Source organism: Pimephales promelas, chromosome 17, assembly GCF_988280905.1.
Source record: "Pimephales promelas chromosome 17, fPimPro1.hap1.1, whole genome shotgun sequence".
In the NCBI taxonomy this organism is placed as follows: Eukaryota; Metazoa; Chordata; class Actinopteri; order Cypriniformes; family Leuciscidae; genus Pimephales; species Pimephales promelas.
Window position 1 is genome coordinate 6,759,257 of NC_142785.1, and position 23,644 is coordinate 6,782,900.

General features: G+C 40.2%; 1 protein-coding gene across 1 annotated transcript in view; it reads right to left on the reverse strand.

The window, feature by feature from the left end:
* shisa9a (shisa family member 9a) overlaps positions 1-18,569 on the reverse strand; it is a 47,341-nt gene extending 28,772 nt beyond the window's left edge. Inside the window, exons 1-2 of the mRNA XM_039685367.2 lie at positions 17,800-18,569; positions 16,537-16,643 (exon numbers count right to left, since the gene is read on the reverse strand). Coding sequence (XP_039541301.2) covers positions 16,537-16,643; positions 17,800-18,314 — 622 coding nt within the window. The 5' untranslated portion in view covers positions 18,315-18,569. The remainder of the gene's footprint in view (positions 1-16,536; positions 16,644-17,799) is intronic.
* Between the last annotated feature and the right edge of the window lie 5,075 nt (positions 18,570-23,644).

Genomic DNA, 23,644 nt, shown 5'->3' on the forward strand with positions numbered 1-23,644 from the left:
CCATGCCCTTTTTTTTGCATATTCCGGAGGGAGGGTTGATGTAAATGTATGGGTTAGTGACGTATAAAACCCGTTGTAGTCCCATTCGAGACGTTTTCGTAGGCTTTAAACTTCCTGATTTATAAAAGACGATATCTCTGCTTACACTAAACTTTCAGCGCTGCAACTTTGCAGATACTATTCATGCACCAACAGCAACATTACACACTATTTAAAATGAAAAAAGTGAAATCGCAATCAACCACCCCTTTAAAAAAAATCTGAACCCAAACTGAATTATACTACATTACTATACTAATATATTAACTACACAATAATTGGTTTGAAGGCAAATTATGCATTATGCACAGTTTTAATACTTTGTTAGTCATTGAGCCACTGAGTTATACTGATTTAATGCATAATACAGCTATAATGATCTTTGTTTAACTTATGATGCTCCTGAGATGGCCATGGGCCTCTCTCTCTCTCACACGCACACACACATGAATCTATTAACAACACTGATTTAAACTGCCGATCATCAGATCCATCCACTGTAACACCTATTTCACAATTAACTCCAGTCATTGCCTTTGGGGGAAATTTGCCATCACTATAAAATCAGAATAACATTGTAAGTCTGTCTCTGTTGCTCATTATAAATTCTAACCTGAGTCCTGCCCCTGCTGTCTGGGATTTCATTTAATGAAGGAGAAATTAATCATAAACATTTTCACTGTGGTGTTTGATGGAGTGGCACTCATCCATTACCACTGCATTAAACAGCACATTCAATTGAATCTAACTTAATCTTGCCTGTAAAACTGCATTTGGATATCCTTTCGACCTCTCGGGGAGCTGATTATTCATTAGGGCCTCAACTGTGATAAAGAAAGCTAGCTGTCCACTTAAAGTTGAAGTCGAACAGACAGGACGGAAACGATTCCTGTTGCTGTCATGTCAAATGATAAACAGTCTGGAGGTGCTAAGTGTTCTGCTGAAAACAATAATCTGTAATTTTCCCTCACTGTTGCATGCAACATGAAATGAATTATGCATTGTTTTTTGGGCAGTAGTGTGTTGATCTAAGGATTGGGAGCTGTGCGCTTTTGTGAAAACCATGACAACAGACACACTCAGTCATGTAGGGAGAGGAGAGCCACAAGGGATGATTCAAATCAATGCATACATTAATGACATCTACGTATATAGGTAACAAAGGTAGTCTGGGAATGATGTGATTCAGTAGGTGCTAACAGGGGAAAACCCCTTCCAATGGTGGTTGTTCTCATTATGCTGTCAGCCAATGTTTTTTGATTAAAAATGTTCCGTAACAGTGGAATTCGATTCCCTTTGGTGTCATTTCGACATCTTATGTGCGTTTTATCTGTCTTGGATGGTGGCAGCTATCAGTTTGGAACAGTGTATTTTTTTTCTAGGCACATGAACATCTTGACAATGGGTATGGTGCAGTAAAGTGAAAAAGAAAAGATGTTTTCTTCAGCTTCCCTGCTTTGCTTGACTAGAGAGTAGATAGCATTCGGACAGCTTTCCTTCCAGTCCATCAGTCTTTGCTTCTTTAAAGGGATAGTTCACTTTGAAATAAACTTTTGGTGTGTTTTAGATTACCTCAAGGGCATCAAAGATGTAGGCGTCTTTGTTTCCACAGTAGTTTCAACCGTACTTGTGTCTGTCAGTAATATAATGCAGGTCTATGGTCACCACCTCTAAGGGCATGCACAGAGAAGTCCAAATTAAACATGATTTAATGACTCGGAAATGTACAGTAAGTACACATTGTTGGCCTAAGACATGAAACGAGCGGTTTGTGTGAGAAAACGAACAGTATTTATATAGCTTTTACCTCTTGTAACCACAGCCACAGAGCGCCCGCGCCCTCAGATCACTTGGACGTGGCTGTGGTTATAAACCTGCATTATACAGTATGACGTAGTGTTGGGCGATATGCTCCATTTTCATATCGTCCTATCGTCAGCCTGTGAGATCGGCGATACACGATATTATCGTGAGGGGGCGGGGCTAACTTATTTGATTATTAACTTGATTATTTAGCCTACTCATTAATTTGCTTGTTTTATTAGCCTTTTATATTCGAGAATTGCTAGCAAAGGTGGAGTGTTTATTAATAGGATCAGGTTATTTCCTGGTATAGTGAAGTAAAAAAAAGAGATCCTAATCCTTTTGTTTGTCAACGGGAAATTTACGGACACATTAGCCTATTCTCATGCCATTACATGCAGCATTTTGGTCTATTTCTGCACGAGATGAAAACACGTTTTAATAATTTCTTGGGTCAGAAAGAGTCGGAGTTTGCGATATGTGTCCCCCTACCAGTGCGCTCTCTGCGCACTTCACATGCGCACTTCAGTAAGCAAGAAGTACGCGGGTTAATGTGTTTTAAATGCCGATAGAAACAAGAGCAAGGGCCAAACGTCTAGCTGAGTCGATCGGTTTATACTTATACTTATGACTTGACTCTGATAAAGGAAACGTTTATATGACCACATGCATTGTCAAGTTTATTCAACATAATCAGGTTAAGAACGTCGTCATGTAAACGCGCTCTATCTCTGAAAGTGAAAGTAAAAACGGACTGCTTTCGGCATCTGCATTAACGCCGCGTTCCCTCAGAGACGACGATGATAACGGTAACTATAATACTATTTTAGTGATATTATTATTAATACTATTTAGTAATTGTATTGTTTTTAGTGTTAGTGTCATTAAACGTTTTGTTAATGTGTTACAGAAACAAATACTGACGAACAACGATGCCGTTTTCATCTGTACGAAATTGAATTTTGCGTCTGTTAAAACGAGCACACTTGATAATTTGTGAATGGATCACCTTGCGATTGAATTTTGATGTGGGATGTTTTTTAGTCTGTTTTAAAAACATTCTCTTAGAGGAGTCCTCATTAGTGCGTGTGTTGTTGCAATTGTTATGAGGTGTCGTTGTAAATTTAGGCAAGGCAAATTAATTGTAGTTCCTAATATTCATTTAATAACAATACTAGCTTTATAATAATAATAATAATAATAATAGGCCTAATAATAATAATTTAATACATTATGGTAAAACGAGCCAATTATCGTATTGATATCGTCAAAGGCATCTGCCATCGGCGATATGTCAGACTATCGTCGATACACGATACTATCGTCTATCGGCACAACCCTAGTATGACGGACAGACAAGAACGGTTTGACCTAAAAATATCAAAACTGAAACTGCTGCGGAAACAAAGACATCTACATCTTGGATGTCCTTGCAGGTGCTGTGCCGTCTATATTGGATCTGACAGGAATGGTGCAACACACGGACTCTGGGTTGAACATGTACGGGCGAATCATTCCGGTTGCCATTTTACAACATTGGACGTTTTCAAAACAATATCCCCCAAAGAGCATCGACGGGTGAGTTGAAACTCATTATAATATGCAAAACTGTTATCCACTCACAGCAGTGGGCGTTTACTTCCAAGTCTTCAGTGCGAGACGCCCATAAAAACCGAGCGTTTCTAAACTAGGCTCAAAACTAGGGTAGAAAATAGCCTATTACTTATTCATTTTGATGTTTTTGAATGCAAAAACCAAGCGAATGTCATAAATTGACCTCAATTTAAAAAGCCATTTCATGACCCCTTTAAATAGTAATAAGCAGTGAACCACCCCTACTACCACCAAAATTTTAATACCAAAATTAAAAAAAAATATATGCTGATCAGAGGAGGAATATTCAAATCACTGTTGTGAGATGCATTTTTAATTTATTTTAAAAAAGCTTAAATAGGATGAAAAATGAACATCACATCATTGACCCATTTATGTATGAGACAGTATAAAGCTCAAAAGAAGCAACCTACATTTACTGTAACATTTAGAATCATTCCAAAATGTAGTATGAGCAATGATTTCCATTTAGACCTTACGCCAACCACATACTACACAATTTTAGCCCTGTTTTCCGCTGAAGCGCTGATACCGAGAGATATTTAGCAGGTCTGCGATCCAAGTCCAGTAGTGTGAAATGTGTTCTGACTGGAACTGACATCGGCAACAACAATAACGCACAGTCACATTAACCATAGTTCAGTGAATTGTTGCTGGCAAAATCCAGTCATGTCAGACACCCACACAATAGGAAATTTTGCGTGAAATGGAAAGATTTCCCTGCACACAACTGCATGATTTGAAAGTGACTTGTGATCCGTGCTTTGTACATCACTACACTATTGACAATGGGCCTTTTTTGACCACAACATTTCACTAATGTGACCTTACTCTACAGACTGGCAGTGGTGGGCCATTTCATGAGAATTAATTTTCTTTTTGAATTTCCTCTTGCAAAAAAAAAAAAAAGAATTAAACCTCACATTTATTATTTTTTTGTCATTTTATTAGGATTGGAGCATCAAAGATTGCATTTCCTTGTGACAATGGGCACCCCGGTGGGGTTCTGCATGCGAAGTGAAGTTAGCACTGGCATCAAGTAACAGACCAGTACGAGCCCCATTTCAGTGACGCACATCAGATGGTCACATGTCCCTCTTCCCCCAACGTGCTGGAAGAAATAGGCTGCCAGCCTGTCCTCTGGGTGTGAAATCAGAGCCAGATCTCCTTGGTGGAGTTCTCCGTGTGGGAAGACCATGCTGACCTGAATGCAATCCCGGTGGGGGGCTTTTGCCATTGTAGCATGGCAGCATTGGTGGCTATGGTCGCTGAGCCAACAGAAATATGCTGCTTGCCTCAAGGAGCGTGAACCGTGGCCCAGTAAATGGGATGGGATGGTGCCTCAGGTGTGTGTGTGTGGGGGGGGTGCAACGAGTACACACGCTATCCCCTTACACATAGCCAAGTCCAGTGAAAGGAAAAAAAGGGTTGCCGAAAAGGGAGGAAAACAGTTTTTGTAATCTATATTATTAATTATATAATCAATGACTTTATTGTTTTAGCGCAGAAACATGAGCACTCCAAAAAATTTGATTTTTAAGATTTTTAAGACTTTGAAGATTTAAGAATTAAGATCTTACCACAGTTATAATCTCTATTTATGATTTGTCTTGCATCTTATGGTTATAAAACAGGACTAGCTTACAAAACTGACATTTTTGCATGCAGATCACAATTCATCATCTTGACTAGAAATCTAAAATAACACTGTTTAGTGGTGATCCATTTCCAAATGAATAACTGGCTGTGTCCAGAAACTGATTTCAGAAAGACTTCTAAAGCAGTGTCATGGTTTAATGATGTACAACAAAATAGAGCGAGCTTTGGTGAAAACTAAGCAAATATTGAATTAGTAATTTCTTGCTAGAAATGACATCAGAAGTGGTTGGTCAAAAACTTACAATTACACACAACTTGACCACAAACCCCAACTTTCAGATGCCATCTTTATTTCTTAGCTCAACTGTCACAGAGTGGAAAGCACAGGATTGTGGGATATCCAAGGCAGCAAGGGATACATCTATGCTGCCTTCAAAAATCGATCAGATGAAGGCATCTCAGGAGACAAGAAGTGAAGTCAGCATTGGATTCAGACGGGCTTTGATGCCTTCCTACATTGCAAGGCATCCTACAAAAGCACAATTTTAAGCTTTCGGATGCAGCCAGTGTTTTTGAACGAATTCAATGATTCAGTCAAAAGGAATTCAGCTCATTACTGAATGAATTAGTGAGTGATTCAATGACTTATGGGGCAGTTGTGGCCTAATGCTTAGAGAATCTGACTTATAACCCAAAGTTCACGGGTTCAAGTCTCCGAACTGGCTGGAAATGTAGGTGGGGAAGGTGATTGAACAGCGTTCTCTTTCACTCTCATTATCCACAAATGAGGTGCCCTTGAGTAAGGCACCTAACCCCCAATCACTCGCCAGGCGCCGCAGCAAAAATGGCTGCCCACTGCTCCGGGTGTGTGTTCTTAGTGGGTGTGTGTTTAGTAGCCGGGTACTTAGAATTTGTGCTCTGTGTAACCCCTCGACCCGGGTCCTACTCGAACCCTAGTCTCCGGCATGAGAGTCGGGTGCTCTAACAAGGAGGCTAAAGACTACAGCAGCTAGCGTCTGTTGCTAAAGCGCCTATTGAGATCAGAGGAGTGAGGTTTATTTGCACAGCAACTACTAGCTGGGCTCACTTACATCTGCATTTCATCCATCCAAACATGGGACACCATACGGCTACACGTCATGTCACTTTCACTTAAGCTTAAAGAGCACCTATCATGGATTTTTGAAAACGACTGTTCATATAGTGTGGAATATAGCTCTAGTATGGGAATGAAAACATCCTGCAAAGATTTATATCTGTAAGTGCACCGAATATAAAGTTATTGTCTTTCAAAAGTGAGAGTCGACTCTGAGTCTATGAAATGAATTGTTTTTGAAACGAGTCATTAGCTGTTACGTGACGTAGACAGGTCATTGGCCGCTCCCAACAGACTTGAAGTGACGTCTAGAACACATTCAAATACTTCAGCTGAATCGCATCATGTCGAGAAGACGCTGTGTTCTACATTGCAAAGACAGTTCAGCCACTTGTTTCCATTGTCCAGGGACGAGCATGTGAAGAATCAGTGGTCAGAGTTCATATTTGTTACAGTATAGAGAGCCTAAGTCCCGCCCCTCCGCTTCCGGCTCATGGGACCTTATTTCGGAAAAAATATGAATTACACATATGATGTTTGTCAATTTAAAAGATAATTCTGAAAGTCAAAAACATCGCAGTTTGTCATACAACAGAAGAGTAACATTTAGTTTTATGTGAAAATCGCTCTATGAACTACATCTCCCGGGAAGAGAAACGAGATCCGCTGCTCGTGTGTGTGCAGTCTGGTACAAAACACTCGGGTATGACGGCGTAACGTTACGATTATAATGTAAGACTATAGAAACAATGACAGACAGCCTCAGTAAAGTTGGCTTCATTCATTGAGAGAAAATGTGCGCCTTTGGGGTTTGTAGTCTTTGTAATTACGTATTTTCACAGTCTTATACCTCAACGGTTTTACATCAAACTGCGACTTTCTTTACTTTAAAATGTATTTTTTAAATTTACAAACATCATATGTGTAATTCAGGGCATAATTCAAACGAGATCAAAATATTTGTTGTCTCTCGCCATTGACTACCATTCAATATTTTTCCGAAATAAGGTCCCATGGGGGTCGACCGGAAGAGGAGGGACTTAGGCTCTCTATAGCCCGAACCTTGTGTTCTAATAATTTTAATGACGAATCATTCGCAAACCGGTTGTTCCCGAAGGAGGGCTCCGTATCCAAATGTATATGGATCAGGTTCGTCCTCCTCCGAATCACAATCTGTAAGTAATATTAATAATGTTTGCTGTTAAGTTTTCTGTAGCATGCACAATATAGTTATATTGTGTTTTGTGTGTTGTGTACACTCCGCGCAGCTTCTAAGCGAGGTAAAGTTAGTTTTGATTTTGATATTCACCAGACATTCATTGAAAAATGGCAATTACGCTTAAACGACTTTTTAGCCAAATATGACTTCGCTCTATATAATCAGCACTGCCCCTCAAAAGCCGCCGCAATGCGAGTATCGCTGGGAAAAAGATACTGTAATGTAGATTTAAGAGAATATAAGATAAGAATGACTCTTTATGCGTTTTAAAGTCCCCCTGTGGTGAAAATACAGTTTAAATGTTATTTATATGTCTATGTGGTGTTTTTAATGTGTTTAACACAAACCAAGTGCAAATTCATTAGTCAACACCATTGCTGAGTGCTCTCTTTAAAACTGCAGTGAACCAAAGACAGTCTCCAAAACACGGTTTGAAATCGCGGGTGTTTCTGACATCACAAACAACCTAGTAACCATCATGTTAACATGTGGGCGGGATTTAGCAAATCATTAACACCAAACTAGCAGGGGAGTCTCGAGAGATGCCAGGTTATCCCGGTATATTATTCAATGGGTAGATTTAGCAATATAGCGGGTGTATGGTGCATATTACGATGTTGTGATGAACCATATGCCTTTCTCCACTAACCTTCTGAGTTGTTCAAAGCATTTCTGATGATTGTTAGAAGGCAGCTGTCTGACTTTGAGATGGTGAATGGGAACATGGTTTGTGTAACATTAGCAAACACACTATTAGCAGTCAAGCAAAAGGCAAACCATTAATTACCATTATTGTCAGGTTTGTGCAGGTTGCTGAAGACGAGGCCACAGGAACGTCAATGTAATTAATTTATTTACAAACTAAGCTTCCAGAAACATACAGGAACAAAGGGAGAGAAAAAAAAATCTAGTAATTCAGTACACACACAACCATGGACAACAACCAACAAACACTGAGGGAAAACAATGTACTGGGGCTAACGGGATAGTTAACAAGACACAGGTGATGGGAATTTCTAATTAAACAGACAGGGAAAAATTAACAGGACTTATGGCGCGTTCTATTATAGCCAACGAACCGACTCGGACCTCGGATATGACGTCACGTCCACACTTCAAGCGTTCTATTATGTTTTGCGTGTCCGAGTCGGAGAAAAAAATGGACGCCACCCGGAAAGCTGTTGTAATGGTAGCACTTGCCGAGTACCAGGCACTTACATTAAAAAAAAAAAATATTATGAATTCACCATATCAAAATGCAGCCATTTGAATTTGAAAATGTTCACTTTATTTCATGTTTTTCATGTTAATCTTCTGTTAGTAATGCCAGCAACATTAGCAATTGCACTCACAACAACCGATTCCCATACCTACAAGGGGACGCAGTAATACACGAGTGATTATAATCGTCATTTAAAATACCAAAAACAATGAAAACAATTCATACAAGTCACACAGGGCGCAGCCATCTTGAATTCCGAAACGGAATTCTTGCTCGGTGTCCTCGCGGTTGTCCGACGTCCGAGAGGAGAAATCCGAGGAAAGGGGGCATGTTGCTAGGCAACGTCTGTCGTCCGATTCGGATCTCCGAGACGGATGAATAATAGAACGCACCATAAACCAAGATCACAGAACTGAACTGAACTGAACACATCAAAAACGTGACAGTTATGTGTCTGACGTAAAGAGTGTTTACTTTTTTTTAGTAAGTTGAGCAAGTGAATCTCTGAGTTGCTGTGAGTGAGTGGAGGCGGGGCTAGTTAGCATATTCATGGGTTCCCACATACATGAAGCAAGAGTGTAGAGTTGCATTTAAGGAATTTTGAGGCATGAAGATTTTTTTCCCCAGGTAAACTTTTAAATATGCCATTTTGGTGATCAAAGATTAGTTTTAAGGGATTAGTTCACTTTTGAAAAAACTTTTGCTGATAATTTACTCACCCCCATGTCATCCAAGATGTCCATGTCTTTCTTTCCTCAGTCGAAAAGAAATTTAGGTTTTTGATGAAAACATTCCAGGATTTTTCTCCATATAATGGACTTCAATGGGAACCGGATGGTTCAAGGTCCAAAAGATAGTGTTAATAACAGTTTCAGATGCAGCTTCAAATGTCTTTAAACGATATCAGACGATGAATAAGGGTCTTGTCATGCGAAACGATCGGTTATTTCAAAGCTTATTCCAAAAATGTAACTTTTCTAAGGACAAATGCTAGCCTTTCTCCATTCTGTGAGGCGCCTTTGCAACGTCACGTAGTACGTAATTACGTTCAAATGGTCACGGGCGACGTATAGCCAGAAGTACAGAGTCAGTGTTTACAAGTTGAAAGCATAGGTTGAACATGAAAACTAACTCAAACGCCGTTTACAAAAAAGGAATTAAAAGGGAAAACAACGATGTCGGACGATTTTGATTCTGTACTTCCGGCTACGTCGCCCGTGACCTTTTGAACGTAATTACGTATTACGTGACGTTACAAACGCGCCTCACAGAATGGAGAAAGGCTAGCATTTGTCCTTAGAAAAGTTACATTTTTGGAATAAGCTTTGAAATAACCGATCGTTTCGCATGATAAGACCCTTATTCATCGTCTGGTGTCGTTTAAAGACATTTGAAGCTGCATCTGAAACTGTTATTAACACTATCTTTTGGACCTTGAACCATCCGGTTCCCATTGAAGTCCATTATATGGAGAAAAATCCTGGAATGTTTTCATCAAAAACCTAAATTTCTTTTCGACTGAGGAAAGAAAGACATGGACATCTTGGATGACATGGGGGTGAGTAAATTATCAGCAAAAGTTTTTTCAAAAGTGAACTAATCCTTTAAGGGATCCAATTATTGACTACATGCGGGACTTTAAATTAATATCTTACATTAAGAATTGGTTTTGAATGAGTTACGCTGACTGTGTTTGCACTTCTGTTGGTGTAAAGAATAACTTGAGCTTGTCAAATGAAAACTTTAGCTTTGTTAACACTAGGATATGTGTGGCAACATTTAAAGGGTATTAGAGACATTCTCTCACAACAATATTTAATAATAGCATTTCAAAGAGAGCACATTTTTAAATCAACTTGCCCTGTCTGTCATATCAAAGATAAGTCATTTTTAGATTTTACTCTTTGGCTTTTATGAAAATGAAGCAGGAGTAAAGTGAAAAGTTAGACATCTATTTGATGGCTTAAGATTAACATGCCTCTAGACATCAAATCTTTTTGCGGTGAGAGAATCTTCTACAAAGACACGCTTGAACTAGATATGAACTAGGGCAATTCGATGTAAATGGACTTATTGCAAGTAGTGCCAAAGGGAAGAATAATCACATGGATGAAGAATAGGTGAGAAATCCATTCTGTTCTTACCACTTTTTAGTTTTTGTTTTAAATTTAAATTTTTGTTTGAAAACAGACAGGTTTTATTTCTCACTTATCCTTTAAGTCCATACAGAACATGCAGATGTGTCATCTCAACACAGTCTCATGAAAATGGGTATCTATACCACGAATGTCATTTCTCGTGGAATTTATATGGCAAAAATGGTTTTTGCGTGCATATGCTACGCACTAAAAAACCCTGGGGTAGGTTTAGGGGGGAGGGTGTTGGGGAGTTTGCTTATTATACGCCAAAAGTGCGAAAAACGCGTACCATATACACGTAAAAACTGTTTTTGGCGTATAAATGGCACGAGAAATGACATTCGTGCTATAGATACGAACTTTCATGAGATCGGGCTCGACATCTCATAGACATTGGAACAGTGGGGGGCGGGAACAGGATTCAGTAAGGATTATTATTATTATGCATTAGCACACATTGTGTATTATCATACAATTCATACGCGAAAATTCATGCGTTTTCATTTTTTCAGGGTTTTTTTTCTTGAGTTAGTATTTTAGCACTTCCGGTTCCCTCACCCTAAAGTTTATGGGTTTTTTGAATGGGTTTTTGCTAAATCGCCTGAAATAAGGTCTGTGGTTAACAAAGCCTCTAAATATTTTCACGTTTTGATCTATGAAATAAAACACACCAGTTATAACCTGCTTGTGTTTTTTTAAACTTTATTGTGTCTGCTTGTAGTTTTTTAAACTTTATATAGGTTTCAAAATCTATAAATCTTGTATTAACTTTTCTAAATTATCCTGATAGACAAAACGTGTAAGGGTCACAACTTTTTGTTGAACGCCGATCTTATTTTTTGCGATTTTCCAAAAGTCTATGGCGAAAATGCATTGCTTTTCGATCGAGGGAACCCATGCGCCGCTAACTTTCAAGTCAACTTTGGCCCTCTGTAGAGACACATTTAGTGTGATCGGGTTGATTTATGAGACGCGCTCCAGTTCACGCGCCGGCGCCTCCGTTTCCTAATTATATTATCTACTATATTTGCTTCTTGTTAATTAATCCAGTCAATGTGTTGATGAAAACATTGATTAAAATGAAGGTACAATTTCTACAAAACGAAATTCACTTAAAACTTAAAACTTAATAAGTGGTCAGAATTATGTCTGACCCATTCCAAATGTTTTCAAGCACTGATGGACCAAAGAGCATGCATTTCGACATTTGCAGTAAAAACTTTTGCAGTAAAATGCATTTAATACCAATATATTGAAACGTCTTATTATATACTCCATTAATAAAGGAGTCCAGACACTGGAGAAATATGTCCACATGCATTTTATGTTTAATATGAGGGAAAAAGACATGCATGCGTGACACAAAAAAATCTTAAACTTTTAGGTAGCTAAACATTTTTTAGTAATTCTGTCAGTTACACTAATGTTAGATTTCACTGAAAGCAAATTGGATTGGAGACGTAAAGTGAACGAGATGAAAAGGTTAACTCTGTGGCGATGCATGTGCAAAACAGATTTAACTAATCATAAATTCAATCAGGATACATAACATAGCCTACTATAGGCCTACACTAAAAGATGTAATCTGCACCTGCATCATTGTAAGCAGATCTTTGTTCAGGTGTTTGCATTGGCACATAGCTCGAAATAAATACAGCGTAATAGATTTCCGCTGTTTCTTTTGGGAAACCCCATTAAGGTAATTAGTTTGAGCTGTGGCTCTGGAAAAAGTTCCACTTCATCTGCAAGGTTCAGTTGCTCAATACACGGTGGGAGGAAATGCTTTTGTTCCTCAATTCAGGTCACTGACATGCAGAATTTAACAGCATGTACTGTACTATTGAAATCACACTGGGCTTAAGTCTTGATTATTTCATGCAATGACCAAAAAATAAAGCATTCTTCAAGACTTCTTCCTAAAACCACGGGTACTCTCTTAATGCCAAGCTGTGGTGGTAATGGAGCACGGTACCATATCCACCAGAATACTCGGTCATTTCGGGAAAAAGGTCTAGTAATTTTGCACTTTCTGTGAGGTAGCTACACCTCTTTGATAGGATCATTCAGCACATGGTGGGTGAGCATCTGGATTGTGAGCTTCTCAGAGGAGGAATATGAAGAATACTGGATCGGTTTATGTGGAAAAAAAAATCATTTCAGTCCATATGTCAGTATGTGCATGAGCAAATCTGTTTACCACAAGAAAATAAATTAGGAACATATAATGCATTTTCATCTTTAATGCCCTGAAAGGGTTTGTTCACCCAGAAATTTAAATTATGTCATTAATGACTCTCCCTCATGTTGTTCCAAGCCCGCAAGACCTCCGTTCATCTTCAGAAAAACAGTTTAAAGGAGTAGTTCACTTTAAAAAAAAAACTTTTGCTGATAATTTACTCACCCCCATGTCAACCAAGATATCCATGTCATTCTTTCTTCAGTTGAAAAGAAATTAAGGTTTTTGATGAAAACATTCCAGGATTTTTCTCCATATAATGGACTCCAATGGGAACCAAACGGTTCAAGGTACAAAAGACAGTTTCAGTGCAAACTGTTCAAAGGGCTTTAAATGATTCCAGACGATGAATAAGGGTCTTATCAAGCGAAACGATCGCTCGTTAAAAAAAAAGTTTCCGTTTCATAAGCTCAAATGCTCGCCTTGCTCTGTTCTGTGATGCGTGTTCATGACTCTCCTGTTCGAACTCGTTTATCAAAATGAACAAATCTTTTTTCGTGTCATTTGGTTCATTCAACGAACGAAATGAACGAGTTGACTCGGGAAAAGATTTGTTTGCTTGACAAGACCCTTATTCATCGTCTGGAATCGTTTAAACCCCTTTGAACAGTTTGCAGTTTGTACTGAAACTGTATTTTGGACCTATTGGAGTCCATTATATGGAGAAAAATCCTGGAATGTTTTCATCAAAAACCTTAATTTCTGTTTGACTGAAGAAAGAATGACATGGATATCTTGGATGACATGGGGGCGAGTAAATTATCAGCAAAAGTTTTTTTAAAAGTGAACTACTCCTTTAACATAATTTAGATTTAGCCCGAGAGCTTTCTGTCCCTCCATTGAAAATGTATGTACGGTATACTGTCCTCGTCCATAAAGGAAATAAAGACATCATCAAAGTAGTCCATGTGACATCAGTGGGTTAGTTAGAATGTTTTGAAGCATCGAAAATACATTTTGGTCCAAAAATAACAAAAACTACGACTTTATTCAGCATTGTATTGTCTTCCGGTTCTGTTGTGGATCCGCGTTCAGGTACGCTGCTGATGTGTATTTGGTGCGGCTGAGTTTCGTTCACAGTCTGAGGGAGACACGCCATAAACAAAACAATCTTCGCAAACATTTCTAAGGATTTCCACACAGAGGAAGACTTGCATTTAAATGATTGAACCCATATTTATATGAACCCGAATACATGGACACACTAGACACACGTCACCACTGAACGCGGATCGACAACAGAACCGGAAGACAATACAATGCTGAATAAAGTCGTAATTTTTGTTATATTTGGACCAAAATGTATTTTCGATGCATCAAAACATTCTAACTAACCCACTGATGTCACATTGACTACTTTGATGATGTCTTTATTTCCTTTCTGGACAAGGACAGTATACCGTACATATATTTTCAATGTACGACATGAGGGTGAGTCATCAACGACATTATTTTCATTATTGGGTGAACTAACCCTTTAAATCTTTAAACGTTTTCAATAATACATCTAGAGTTATGAGGGGGAATCCAGTCTTTAATCTAACTAGCTTTACATATTTAAAATAATAACAGCAGTTTCAGCAGCCTTTCTGTTGACTCATGTTGAAAGAAAAAGTCTCATATCTACATTTACATTTAGCTGATGCTTTTATCCAAAGTGACTTACAATTGCTATATATGTCAGAGGTCGCACGCCTCTTAAGCAACTAGGGGCTAAGTGTCTTGCTCATTGGTGTCTCACAATGGATTCGAACCCGAGTCTCTCACACCAAAGGCATGTGTCTTAAGCACTTCACCACCACCACCACCACCACCTACCTGCCATTTTAGAGAACTTCTTTTGTGTAAGATGTGTTACAAAATCTGTTAAGGGGTTGTTGGCAATCAGCATCAAAAACTTTTACCAGGAGTCTTAGCCTTTATTTTTATCTACACTCTTTGATAATTAATTCAACCAACCACATCTTTAACGTATCTTTAAGCTTTAAAACACATCTCAACCGGGTCAACCGGAGAATTCAGAGAATTCTCTCATATTTAGATCGCTGGAATTACTTGCGTATGCAGTGTCTGTTCTCCTGATTTCGGTTCAAATCGAATCTCATATGGAGTAACCCGGGGGACGGTGTATTAATTCGCTCGGTCAGAGGTTAAAAGCAGTCCAGATAATTACACCGGTTTATGGATTAAAAGCCAGTAATGCAAGAATAATGATCATGATCTGTGAATAAGAGGTGAGTATAAATGACACTTTGAATGACTTTTGTCTATTGGTGACAGAACTAATATTGATTTAAAGGTCAAATCTGCGAGTAAAGCTTATTTTTTTGTGGGATTTTTCATATGTAATGGTTGTCTGCATGTGAACAACACTGTAAAAAATATTTTCATGATTTGTAATCACAACATTTTTTCTTTTGTCAAATCAACTTAAATCATTTATATAGTTGAGATAACGTAATATTTTGAGTTTCCGATGATTAAATCAATCTCCTTCATTGTATTAGTTAACTTAAATTTTAAAGTTAAACCAACAATATTTTTTTACAGTGAAGAAACATACTGCTAAAAATGCTTTCCATTGTGTTTCTATTTTTTTTTTCAGTGTGTCTTTTCTTATTTAAAAACATTTAAGAGTCTATAAGTTGCAGGTGAAGAGCAGGTGGATAAATAAAAAATAAAGCAAGAAAAACCTCTCCAGACTCATATGAAAAGGCTCTTTCACAGCACCATTGAAGTTCTGTATATCACATACAAAGGATGATTTTGCACCGATAAAAAAGGTTGTGCTACTGCTAAAAAAAAAATTAAAAAAATAAAAAATACCACAAATCGAGTGCTCTCAGAACCATTTTTTCCTAATATGGTCTATATATTATTGTTCTTAGTCTTTGTTTTTGTAAAAAAAGAAAAAAAAAAGAAAAACTTTCTAATGCAGATATCAAAGCATGAAAATAAGCATGGCAGTGAAGAAAGATTGACATAATCTTTACAATTCGATTTCCAGCTACTGACTCACTTCCATAGTGTCAACCAAAATGGATCCCTCTTAAGGGGGCTTCAATACTCTCACAGAATTTTGTATTGTTTAAACACAGATATATTTAGTGAGTAGATAACCACAGAGTGGGTGATGTAATCACTCCAGAAAGAGAACAAATGAGAGTTTAAACATTTATGATGAAGCCATTCATTCGATCCCGGCGTTAAAAAAATGCCATGCACACAACAGCCCACGGTAGTGACAGTAAATAGGCTTATTTCACAACAGCATTGTGCTCTAAGCATCTCCTTTTCTCTTATAAAGTACACATATGCTATGTATAGAATAAGAAAATCAAAAGTGGTGCAGAACCAACAAAGTTTTGCACCACAAGCAAAACTTTGAATACTTAATATGCGTTATATATATGCATTTCAGTACGCAAGAGCATTATATTGCGTAGAGGTGTATTGAGCACTCGAGCCAGGAGAAACGATGCTTTTAGACAGTTTCAGGAGCGTAAATGCAGTGCATAGTTTATGCTGAGCTCGTGGGGAAAGAGAGGAAGTAGGCTACAATCAACTTACGCATGTTGTTTGCTCTCGCTTGCACAGTGTCATAATGCTGTGTGTGCATTCCGATGGCCTCCTCATGCTGACCCTGACGGGCGCCTTGCATGACGCTCGCAACAGCTCTGTTGAAGGACAAGCAATTTGTTAGCTTAGTATGCATTGAATTGCCTTGCATTGTGTAATCATGCTGTATTTAGATATCAGAGCACAGCTGAACGGCATACAGTGATATAATGTCGGTAGACTGACATCTATTCATTCAGTGCTATTGCTGCCGCTGTCCAGAGTGCTGATTCAAAGAGTGCATGTTTTTCTGTGAGCCGCTCTTTCAGCAACCTGCACACTGTGGGCTGTGCAGCTCTCATCAGAGGTTTTGACCCACTATATCAGTAGGAACAAGAGATTTACACCTCCACCATCCGAGCGGAGTAACTTAATGGTAAAAACTGACAACCAAACGTTATGTAATGGGATATAATATCTAAAACGGTGTGTTCAGTTCTCTTGGTTTGCATGTGCAAGCTAACCATGCTTTCTTGTGAATTTCTTGAGATCTGTGATTCAAGAAAGCCTTTTAAAAGAGAGCTTGCATAACACAAATACATGAATTTAGAAACCATAATGAACATTCGCAGGATTGTTTTTGCTCTAATTAGGCATGAATATGCATGGGAAGGATAGACACAACAGTTAATGCAGAGCTATGGCAACCAACATTTTTGGCTCAAAAGCTGCAAAATATTGAGTTAGTGAGGAAATTCTTTTTTTTTTTTTACCCATTCTTGGATGGAGTATACAATTTGCAGCCTACGACGCCATTCATACAGAGTGCGTTAAATTTTTTAATTAGTTTTTAAATATAATTTTTGATCATGCATAAGACCAAGATCTTGAGCGATTTTTTCTTTTTTGTAAACTATCCCATCAAAATTAAGTACATAAAATAAATATAAATTATTATTTCCAAAAAATGATCATCTGCGATATGCTCCATTCTAGTTGTTTTTGAAAGCACCACGTGTGAATGGCCCCTAGCAGTCACTCACAATGGATCGTTTGTTCAAAAACAGAGAGATGCGCAATTTTAAAAGCGAACATCTCTTAACTACACAAAAATGTATCGCACACTCTGAAAAAGAAAGTCAAAGACATCGGTCTAGCTCTGTTTACAGGGAAAACATTAAAAGCAGTGCAGACCGACACAAATCACATCGTTTTTATCATAAACTACTACTAATAATTTACTTAGTCAAGCCAACATAACTATCAGTTACCTACCGAGACATGCTCTCTCTGTGAGGTCTGTGAGCCTTTTCTAGTCCAAGTTTGGTAAATATCCCGACAAGTGCCATGATTGCCACTATTCCACATATTATATATACAATCAAGTTTGTTTTATCCTTGGTTGGATCGTGTCTAGGGTCGATGGTTTTCTTATACGGTGTCTGTCCTGTTAACCATACTGGTGTATCGTAATTTTTACATGTGCTCTGATCCAATCGAGAGTGTTTAAAAGCGCAGCAAAATCGGAAGCCACAAGTGCCGCAACAAAATAAATAATTGCCTGTTTGACAAACGAACGGCGGATCCCACTGTCCCATGACATCATAGTAACCCCGACATTTGTCTTCAGTATGTGGAGGTTCAGAAACGCTCTCCTCATCCCGGGACCCATTGGATCCAGAGAGCATTATAAAGCCCTCGAGCTGCTGCGCTTCCCCGTCCGCGCTGTACAGCAGCACCAGAACTTTCACAAAGAAGTATTCTAACAGCAAGACTGTCCATTTCATCATGTAGTCTCCTGGGGGCTTCCTTGGAAGGATAAATTGAGACGGAGAAACGACTCACTGACAGCAGGGCATAAATCCACACGAGTGAACAAAGCCATTCGGAGAGGTTTGCATTTTCAAAAAGGTCAATTTATACTGCAGTATTTTCTGAAAGTCCACTCTGACAGCTGCTGATCGCAATCACAATTGTTCTGCTGATTCTCAAGTACTTTTAGCCCCCTGAAAGCACAGCGCCAACTACCCTGAAGGCTGTCTTTGTTTGTGATGATGACTGGAGAGCTGAGGCAGAACTGTGGAGCGCGCGCGCTGAGAGTGGGAGAGACAGTGCGTAAAGGGAAGGAGGAGACATGGGAGGGATTGGACACGAAAGAGTGTTCTTGTAGTAAAGAATAACAATGAAAAGTTGCCGTCTGACTTGAGTTACTATATGAAACTTGTATAAGATTATACGTTCTTATCAGGTGCGTAAAATAACTTTTGAAGGCTCCAGCCTAAAATAATAATACATTCGCGACATAAGTAGCCTATGCAGCTCGCAAATCAATGCCAGTACACAACTGGACTATGCATATATATATGAGAAAAGACTATTTAAATGCTAAAGGTTTGTGGTTTATTTGCGCAATGTGTGGGTCTGCGCAACCCCTTTCTGAGGTCTCTACAGTGCCTCTAATATTATATAATTCAAAGCCGCAGTTGAGCTGCAACTTTTTTGGATTACAAATTATCCAAAATAAAATAGTGAGCAAATACATAACCAGTGTTCAAAATGACCTGCTTGCCCTAGCTTGATTCAAAACGGTAAGCTTGTAATAATGTTTTTAACTCCCAAGTGTACGGTGGCCGAGAGAGCTCACCGCGCTGATGAAGACGAATGCAAATACAAAAAACGTGTGCAACTATAAAAACACGTGCAAATACAAAAAAACATCCGCAAATTAAGAAAAACATCTTCATCAGTTCCACAACACACGTGTGCTCCAAGTACTCACAACACAACCAAATACAGAAACGCGCTGCAAACGTTCACAACACCACCAAATACAGAAACGCGCTGCAAGTAACACGGTCCACACGGAAATGTTTCCGGGGAACCAAATAAGTGACGGACCCAACTGGGACTTGCTTATTGCTCGTGAGCTTCCCTATGCCCTACTCCCTTCAAAGAGCAGACGGCAAAGCTCTTCAAGTGGGAATTTGGCGTGAGCATGACCTAGTGTGTCATTTATGTAGCCGCTTGGAACTTGATGAAGGGAGCAACAACAGACAACGTAATATAATTATTTTTACCTTGGATGTTCCTATGACAACACAGCACTTTGTCAATCAGCTGTATAGCTGTTCTGACGACAGAAATATAATGATTAACATAACAGTTGCAAATAAATTATTTATTTTTTATTTTTACTTTATAAAAATCTGTTAAAATATCCGTTTTATATATCTGTATGTCAGTGCCAATACATTATTATACATTTAGGAAACTTTTCTCATGAAAATTTAAACATAAAATGAAACTATTTGTATAGTGTAACTGATGTATAGATATCTTGCCTTCATGTTCTTCTAGATCTTTTTTTATTTATTTAGTTTAGTTTTCAGATCATTGTTCTTTTCTCATTTGTATTGTGATGACATTGAACATATTGTTAACACATGTTGTATATTGTACACAAGTTGTATGTCATAATAATTTGAATCTCGGTGTTTTGCGAGGGAAAAGTCAAAAGAAATTAAATAAAACAAAGTAGAATTTTGAGTAAGCAAGGAGTATAGACGAACTATAAAAAATATAATAGTATAATATTATTTATATACAATATTACTTTAATAATATAGTTTATTTGTATAGTTTATTTATAAAAAAAATATAGGCTTTGACTTCTTGTCAATAAAGGTTTTTTGCTGTAAGCACGTCCTGTGGTTCCAGTCGGGTCCGTCACTTATTCGGTTCCCCGGAAACATTTCCGTTGTGGACCGTGTTATTTGCAGCGCGTTTCTGTATTTGGTGGTGTTGTGAGTACTTGGAGCACACGTGTGTTGTGGAACTGATGAAGATGTTTTTCTTAATTTGCGGATGTCTTTTTGTATTTGCACGCGTTTTTATAGTTGCACACGTTTTTTTGTATTTGCATTCGTCTTCATCAGGTTGCAGCGTGGTGAGCTCTCTCGGCCACCGTACAAGTGGTACTGGTGGATTTCCGCGGGAGTTTCGATGTCTTTGCATCATTACGTCACATATGTACACACACATAAAGAAGGAGTCTCAGCTAGTAGGCTGTATTGTGTGTGAGGATGTTGGAGGTGGAGATTTATTGCCTTTTCTTACAGTACTTTATATAATTAAACTTATTCATTTGATGGCGGACCCAAAGTTTCTAACTACAATCACCAGTGACAACTAGAGATTCACACGCTGTAAGTGGCTTGAGAAAAAAAAGAGATGCAACCAGACCCATGCGAAAACAAGGATAAATATTGGAAGGGCTTTGGAAAGGTGGCGTGTTCCCTATCAAGGCTACGGAACTTCGACATTATGAATGTCGTATATGGAATATGGAAACTCCTCCTCCACTTCTGCTGAAATCTTATAGGCTAACCAGCAAAGCTGGCCAATTAATGCAAATATGCAAACACTGAACATGTTGCAGTATAAAAGCAGACGCAGCGTCAATATTCATCAGAATCTCTCTCTTCATGCTCAAATCGTGTGCTATAAAGCTGATACTACATCTACATCTATTAAGGATTTTTTTTGCCGTCAGCAAGGGTACGCCAAAGATACGTTGTACTGTCTTCTGCATCCTATGGCGACTATTTGCAACTTGTGCTCGGGTCCCATCGTGCACATGCACCTGTTCTGCATTGCATGCATGGGGTTGGCCCACGCCGAGTCGGCCCTCAAGGATGGCGGGTCTTGGGAGCACTGCGCGGACATGTCCCTTCGAGTTCTCAAGGCCAGGTGGGATGAAGCTCGCGCAGCAGTGGCGATCGGGCCCACTGCCACCTCCGAGCCGCTGGTGGGCCCCCCCAACTGTGGAGTCGAGGTACGGCCTCCGGTGAGTTTCCCCAACGCCACCTTTCTCCTGGGAGGTTGCCGAGTTTGTCTCTTTCGGGGAGAGTGAGGAGGAGGACTCCATGTCCCTGTCTGCCTCCGAGAACTGGGGCGCGGATCAGACCGCCCCGGAGCTAGTGTATTCAGACCAAGACACCCCGGCTGACCTACAGGACGAGCTTTTCCGCATCCTTTCTAAGGCCGTCGAGGAACTGGACCTCTCTTGGAAGGCCCGGATGAACCCTCCAAGAGCAAGCTAGACACGTCTTTCTTTCTTTCGAGCCACCAGGCCGCTTCGAGGAGAGGAATCCCGTTCTTTCCTGACGTGCACTAACACGCCTTGAAGTTGCGGGTGGCCCCACAATCAGTGCGCACCCTCACTTCCACCCAGGCAATTTTTGCCCCCACACCTCCGCATAACCCCCGTCGAGGAGACCGTAGCCGCAGACCTCTGGCCTCGGACCTTGCCAAGAGCCGGATCCTCACAGATGGTGCAACAACCAGTGGCAGGGTACGGGGAAGAAACGGGCGGCCTAGAGGAGCCCGTGCAGGAAGGCCATCACATCTCCAGCGAGACCCAAATAGTCTTCCTGACCGCCTGGGCAACAGGGGAAGAGAGCACCAGGCTGGCCCTGCCCCCAAGCGCCGCTCTCTACAGCACTTAGTCCCTTGGCGTTCCACGAGCGTCACATGCAATTGTTTAGTGAATGTTGTGTCAAGTGTGTGTTCATAAAAGCAAACTACCTCTTAACAAACAGAGCTTTTTTACCCGTCTTCCACCACACACCATGTTACCCGCCCTGCTCTCGAGCAGCGCAAAGTCACGGTTGTTAACTATAAGGGCAGCTCGCGGACACAAGGTGTTAATTCACAGCCCACACACAGTGGCGATGACCACAGGTTTAGATCAGTCCACACTCACTGAAGCACTTTCAGACAGCGTGGGAAGCTATTCCGGGCATTTCCCCGTGCTAATAAATATAGTTTGGCATGGTTACACTTCAGTGCAAACGCAGACCACCCCGCTTCCGCGGCATATTCCAGTCATTAACTTTGTCCCAAAACACGCATATACTGATACAGGAAATGTGTAACTTGATAGAGATGAAAGCGATAGAATCAGTTCCCCCGAGCGAGCGGGAGAGCAGATTTTACAGCCGTTACTTTATAGTGCCAAAGAAAGGAGGAGGTCTCCGCCCCATTCTGGATCTGAGACCTGTCAACAGAGCGGTCCACAAGCGTGCCTTCAGGATGACCACTTTAAAGCAGATCTTGGCGCAAATTCGCCCCGGGGATTGGTTCGCTTTAGTGGATCTAAAGGTCAAGGACACATACTTTCATATCCAGATAGAAGCATCACAGGCGATTGAGGTTTACGTTCGAGAATGCAGTGGATCATTACACTGTGCTTCTGTTCGGTCTAGCCCTCACGCCCCGAACGTTTTCGAAATGTGTGGAAGCGGCGTTTCTCACCTCAGGTCCATCAGGATGCGCGTCCTGAACTATCTGGCTGCTTCTTGCCCAATCGAAAGAAAGGCTGATCGGCCATGTGGAAGCCCTCCTTCACTGGGTTTGAAGGTGAAGAATCAGAAGAATGTGCTCTTACCAAGCCAGACCACCACTTTTCTGGGAGTGCACTTGGATTTGGTGAGAATGAGAGCGCGTGTCTTGCCCGAGCGAGCGGAGGCGCTGAGCACTTCTCTCGGTCTCTTCAGACCTGGCAAGCTTGTCACCTAGGACTGCTGCATATGAGACTGCTTCAACACTAGCAGACGTGTCCCTTCAAGTAGCGTTTCGGCAGAGCAGAGGTCGATCTCTTCGCGATGAGCGAGAACACGCATCGTCAGACGTTCTTCTCACTGTCTCGCTCTGCCCGGGAGGAGGGCGCGCTGACTGCGTGGTGGCTGAAAGTTTGCCACCGCCACCCCTATGCTTTTCCTCCGGTGAAAATTCTGGTGTTGTACAAAATCAGGAAGGAGAGAGCGGCGGTGACTCTGGTAGCTCCGAATTGGCCAAATCAGCCATGGTTCGCAGACTTAGTGGAGTTACTGACAGGACGGCCATGGGAGATCCCGCTCAGGAAGGACCTGCTGTCTCAGGCAAAAGGATGAATCTGGAATCTGGCTGTGGAGCCTCCATGCGTGGCAGTTACAAGTTCGCAAGCATTGAGCACCATCGCGGAAGCGCAAGCCCTGTCCACCAGGCGCCTGCATGCCCTGAAGTGGGGAGTTTTTTTGAAATGGTCTCAGGAAGTCGGTATCGACCCAGAGAGTTGTTC